Source organism: Schistocerca piceifrons, chromosome 2 (genome assembly GCF_021461385.2).
Source record: "Schistocerca piceifrons isolate TAMUIC-IGC-003096 chromosome 2, iqSchPice1.1, whole genome shotgun sequence".
Classification (NCBI taxonomy): domain Eukaryota; kingdom Metazoa; phylum Arthropoda; class Insecta; order Orthoptera; family Acrididae; genus Schistocerca; species Schistocerca piceifrons.
In genome coordinates, this window is record NC_060139.1 from 999,140,198 (window position 1) to 999,146,533 (window position 6,336).

General features: G+C 40.7%; 1 protein-coding gene across 1 annotated transcript; it reads left to right on the forward strand.

Moving 5' to 3' along the window:
- The first annotated feature begins 1,002 nt into the window (after window positions 1–1,002).
- Window positions 1,003–3,363, forward strand: LOC124777611 (tetra-peptide repeat homeobox protein 1-like). Its single transcript, XM_047253072.1, has 2 exons — window positions 1,003–1,042; window positions 2,645–3,363. The coding sequence occupies exons 1-2, from the start codon at window positions 1,031–1,033 to the stop codon at window positions 3,254–3,256; spliced, it is 624 nt and encodes a 207-aa protein (XP_047109028.1). The 5' UTR covers window positions 1,003–1,030; the 3' UTR covers window positions 3,257–3,363.
- Window positions 3,364–6,336: the final 2,973 nt, after the last annotated feature.

Genomic DNA, 6,336 nt, shown 5'->3' on the forward strand with positions numbered 1-6,336 from the left:
CAGGCATAATATCTTTGCACCGTATTTTGACTTCACATACACAAACGATGTGAGTGATGATTTGCGTGTGTGCAACTTTTTGCCTAATGAAGGAGACAGAATACCTTTAACTATTTCCTAACATCAGCACATACAAAAATCACAATATTTGTATTTCCCTATTTTCCAATTGCAGTAAATTAATGCAAATACGTCCGGCCGTGGTGGCCGAGCGGTTCTAGGCGCTCAGTCCGGAACCCGGCGAACGCTACGGTCGCAGACTCGAATCCTGCCTCGGGCATGGATGTGTGTGATGTCCTTACGTTAGTTGGGTTTAAGTAGTTCTAGGTTCTAGCGGACTCATGACCTCAGCTGTTAAGTCCCATAGTGCTCAGCCATTTGAACCATTTTTATACAAAGACGACTGCTGAACAAGAGAGGCAGAACAGGACGGATGCAGGCATCAGAAAAAATACCAGTGTAAATATTTGCACTTGATAATGAGTATTATCTTATGAAACGCGTTGAGCTATACAGAAAAAAATGTCACTGTTGAAGCGTTTCGTTATTTAAATCATGAGCGACATAGCTGCATACTTTCCAAAGCCATCGGGAGAATGTGAACGTATGTGAGTCAGCTTATGTGTACATGTGTGTGTGTGCCTGTGTGTGTGACCAGGCCCATGCACGTATGTATTTCTTGCATGCATATGTGTAAAAGAACACATATTATTTTACACTTTCTCCCGTTTTTCTCAGTCTGCTGTTAGTGTATGTGGCCTCTCCATAAGAAATTCTAGAATTTCAAGAAGGGGAAACGTCTTGCTGTCGCTGCTACGCCCGTCACCATTCCCTCTGTTCTCTCCATGTAATTAAAATAACTGACGCCACCCATTTGTGAGTGAGCGCGCTCCAGTAAATGCCTGGGATCCTTCTAATTGTCTCAGCCACCTCAGGTGGGGGAAAGAGTCTAAGGTATTTAAGGAACGGCAGGATGCCACAGTGGTATCAGTCATTGCTTGCTCCACAAACTCCATCAACGGCAGTGGCAATGAGGATCCTGGTAAATAATTCTTCTCACATTGTTACAAAATAAGTATAGATACATACTCAACGTTTTTCCAGTTTTTGGAAGGTTAATAGTACGAAGCTCCACCTTTTACTTAGCTCTTATATCTCTGTTCCAAAAATCAGTTCACTTTAATATCTAGAGTGACTTAGTATCACAATTCACTTCGTGACTTCCCTCCGTCATATGAGTTTACACAAAATGTTTAGAAATCCGTGTAATTACATCATCGTTACATCATCGTTACATCTACAGAGAACTTCAAATTATTGCTCAAAATTAACAAAAAGTTATGGTTTGTACAGAAACCAGATGGCAGTTATAAGAGTCGAGGGGCATGAAAGGGAAGCAGTGGTTGGGAAAGGAGTGAGACAGGGTTGTAGCCTCTCCCCGATGTTATTCAATCTGTATATTGAGCAAGCAGTAAAGGAAACAAAAGAAAAATTCGGAGTAGGTATTAAAATTCATGGAGAAGAAGTAAAAACTTTGAGGTTCGCCGATGACATTGTAATTCTGTCAGAGACAGCAAAGGACTTGGAAGAGCAGTTGAACGGAATGGACAGTGTCTTGAAAGGAGGATATAAGATGAACATCAACAAAAGCAAAACGAGGATAATGGAATGTAGTCAAATTAAATCGGGTGATGCTGAGGGGATTAGATTAGGAAATGAGACACTTAAAGTAGTAAAGGAGTTTTGCTATTTAGGGAGTAAAATAACTGATCATGGTCGAAGTAGAGAGGATATAAAATGTAGACTGGCAATGGCAAGGAAATCGTTTCTGAAGAAGAGAAATTTGTTAACATCGAGTATAGATTTAAGTGTCAGGAAGTCCTTTCTGAAAGTATTTGTATGGAGTGTAGCCATGTATGGAAGTGAAACATGGACGATAACCAGTTTGGACAAGAAGAAAATAGAAGCTTTCGAAATGTGGTGCTACAGAAGAATGCTGAAGATAAGGTGGGTAGATCACGTAACTAATGAGGAGGTATTGAATAGGATTGGGGAGAGGAGAAGTTTGTGGCACAACTTGACTAGAAGAAGGGATCGGTTGGTAGGACATGTTTTGAGGCATCAATGGATCACAAATTTAGCATTGGAGGGCAGCGTGGAGGGTAAAAATCGTAGAGGGAGACCAAGAGATCAATACACTAAGCAGATTCAGAAGGATGTAGGTTGCAGTAGGTACTGGGAGATGAAGAAGCTTGCACAGGATAGAGTAGCATGGAGAGCTGCATCAAACCAGTCTCGGGACTGAAGACCACAATAACAACAACAATGGTTTGTTGGCTAGTTGATTTGAGGGCAGGGTCAAAACAGCGAGATCATCAGTCCCATAGGATTACGGAGGAATGGAGAGGGAAGTCTACCGTGCTCTTTCAAAGGAATCATGCTGGCATTTGCCTCAAGTGTAATCGAATTTTTCCTTTTTATTTGGTTTTTGCTTCTATAGTATTATCCAGTTTTTTTTTTTTTGTCTTCAGGCCCACATTAAGAAATTAGGCTGACAAGCTTAGGACAGCCTTACGTTTTTTCTGTTTTACGAAGTATGTTATGGCACAGGGGAGTACCAAATGAGCATTTACTGTTTTTGTAGGTGTGCGTGCTTGTCCTTGGAGTGGCCTTGGCCGAAGAGAAGAAGACAGAGAAGCGAGGGCTGGATGCATCCCTCGGTAGCTACAGTGGGGATTATGGGAGCAGCTACGGCCTTGGAGGTGGATACGGAGGCGACATTGGAGTAGGTTACGGCAGCAGCTACAGTGGTGGATTTGGAGGCGGCCTCGTTGGCGAGTCCGTCGGTCCTCAGGTATCCACAGTAACAATCCCCAGACAGGTTCCCGTGCCGTACCCTGTGCCTGTGGAGAAAACCGTCGCAGTCCCGGTACAGGTCCCTGTCACCATTCCTGTAGAGAGACCAGTCCCGGTGCCCGTTTCGCAGCCTTATCCCGTCCCTGTGGAGAGGCCGGTCCCTGTTCCCGTAGGCGTGCCTAGGCCAGTCCCTGTGCCCGTTCCTCAGCCGGTGGTCGTGAGCCAGCCAGTCCCTGTTGTGGTCAGCGCTGGATCCATTGGCGGTGGCATCGCAGGTGGCCTCGGTGGTGGGCTTCCTAGAAGCTATGGCAGCTACAGTGGGGCCTTCAGTACAGGATATGGCGGAGGCATCGGTGGGGGCTACGGAGGTTACGGATCTTATGGGAAATTCAGCCACTGACGCCTGCAGCTGACCCCATCATCTTCATCCAACACACGCCATCGCAGATTCAGGTATCATTTTTGTAATTAACTGTGCACAAAAATAAACACTTTTGTGAAACATAATTTTCTGTTTAATTTGTTTCCTTTTTTATCACTAAAGAAAAGTTGTTATTAACCTAGAAGTTGAACGCTAGAGTGGACATGTCCTGATGAAGTACTACTCATATGTCTCCATCTGAGCTAAGAACTGTAGACCTACAGTTTAACACAGAAACAGAACCATTATGCACTTGAAAACTATTCCTACCTTTAAAAAAAAAACAAAAAAAAACTTCGGAGCAGAAAGTTTTTATTCCTACCTAAAAAATAAAAAGAAAGAAGAACTTCGGAGCAGAAAGTTCTGTTGAGGATCTGCATAAACTGTAGAAGTTGTCAGCAGTTGAGCCCTCACCATTTGGATTCAAAAGTTGCTGTCAAAATGGCAGTCAATAGACTCAGAGCACTTGAGCTAAGTCTCGATATCTAAAGAAATCCTATTGGCATCCATATCAAAAGATTTAGAGATACAACGAAAAAAAAACATATAGCAAGTTCTTTTAATGGAGATTTTCAGTTTCTCTCCTCCTACATACGATTTCATTACCTTATTACTAATATAATGGTCTGCTACTTTGCCCACACAGTTACAGAAATCGAAAAGAAATATACAAAACGGTAGCTGACCAGTGGAAGTAATTATAGTTTATACATTAAACAAAATAACATGAAACCTTCATTTGAACAACAGAGACATAGTGGAATACAGCATGCCGTTATTGTCTTACACAGACAACAACTACGTGCGAAAAACCGGGCCTTTGTTAAAACACAGATAATAGTCAAGCAAAGACTCAACCACAGAAAATACAGGAAGACCGCGTTTAAAATGTTTATAAGAAGAGAAAGAATGTGATGAAATCAAAGGAGAGAATTTAAAAAAATTATTTTCTATCACGTTCGCTAGAAATTCGGTGTCACTGCTACATGATTATTCTATATAGGAAGCTAAGAGTACTTTATCTTCGTATAAATTTTGTGTATATTTTGTGCAAAGCCTCTTTTTTTAACAGTTAGACCACGGCGTTTCAATCAATCATTGTCAAGTTGACATGCGCCACTAACAGTAATTCAATAATGTACCCTTTGAGATGAAAGTTCCATTTGTTATGGAATGAGTTCCAGATATAATCAGCCAGTGAACTGCTTTTCAAAATGTTTCCATTCCTTTCCTGCCGAAGATAAATTTCTTTCGCCAAATACACAATGAGTACGTCTATGAAGAAACTTCAACTGGCTAATGTGCAGGAAACCAACGTCGAAAAACGTGTGATGTAAGAGTAGTTGTCTGTGAATATTGTGTCTCCATTGGGCAGTGTGTGGTTTCATTAGCAGTTAGTGTTCAGAGAATGTTAACAGCTGATCTCTTTTGCCAAACTATTTTTTTCGGCCACCGACTTAAGGGCAGCCTGTCTCGGTGTCGATGAATTCTTGCTACCTCAGACATAGCCTGCCTTTAACATGACACGCTTTAGCATAGAAAAAACTCGGTTTATTAAGGCTCACGCAAAGAAAACGTAAATATAGGACATTTGCGTCACTACTATATCCCCTGGCATCTCTGAAGAGAAATGACAGACGTGCAGTGAGTTATCGACTTCATTCTACTACCCATACTTAGCAATACACATAAAAACACACACAAAGAACACCGATATGTTTACTCAATGTCCAGAAACAACATGTAATCAACTCCATTCCGTCGGTTCTAACCAAGATGTTCGAGAGATTTTCCTTGGTTATCAATCGCTCGACGCAACAGCAAATCTCCCAAATATTTCTTTTTGTCCCACTTGCAGCCTGTTACGATTTGGTTCAAAAGGACCCAAAATGAGCCCAGTCATCCCGTGTAAGAAACGAAAGATAAAACATACCAGAACTCAATCGTATTGCATTCTTCTCAACGTATCCATAGCTGCTTTCTTCTTTTTACGACCAAAATGTTTCCTACAAATTAAGACCATGAGCACATCGTTGCTTGAACGTCGTCTGTTTTACAGGTGTTTTTCTATTCATACATGTAAACTGCATGTCGTCACTCCTTGAAGGGATAGATGGACGAACGTATTGAAAAAAGACCAACTACAATAAATATGTGACAAAGGACAAAGAAAGTTAATCCAACAACTGTTTAATGTTTCAAATACAATAGACATATGTAGTCTTGGGCCCGTTTTACTACTACGGAAATACTAATAAAAGGTTACATTAACTGAAGTGTGTGCATATCTATCATGATCAGCGAGGATTATGAATGGGTACTTCCCTCTATTTTCAATGCAGTTGTAACCACAGCCACTAGTTTTTGCAATTTCCTCTAAACTATGCGGTATATAATAATGTTTTATACGAAATCTGTAAAACTGATAGTGTAATTAGTTCACACTTTGCTCCAAATTTGTAAAATATTTATAAAGATGTGTACACCAGGGTCTGTCAGGACGTCAAACTCTTGTAAAGCAGTCGAGAAAGTCACTAGATCCTACAAAATTTCCTACCTTTTTGAAATTTTGGTATGTTTCAGCAGATGGTCTGTAGTGCAGAATCCAAATTTTCGATGCCGAGAATCATTTGGTAACATGGTGGAGCCGAAAAACTGGGGATTTTTTACTCTTTTCAAATTTTTCCTGTAACTTTTTTCTCTCGCAACCTACAACATAAAATACACAACGTACATACCAAGAGACGTAGCGTCAAAGGAACGTTAGAATTACAAAATTGCAAAATATAAAAAAAGTGCTGGTGTTTGTATTAAAACTTCAATTGTATTACATATGTAAAAAATTAACGATAAGCATCTCTAATGGTGAACGATTCTCAATAATCCACACCCGTAACGTGGTGCTCAATTGGGCAAAGGCAGTGTGAAAATATTTTTTATGACAGGGGCTTCTAATTGTCAACGTATAACAACAAGAACAGAGCCACCTCGTTTTTCGTCGGATGTTCGTTCAGTGTTGGTATACAGTTGCATAGAAAAACACAATTTTTGATCTGTGC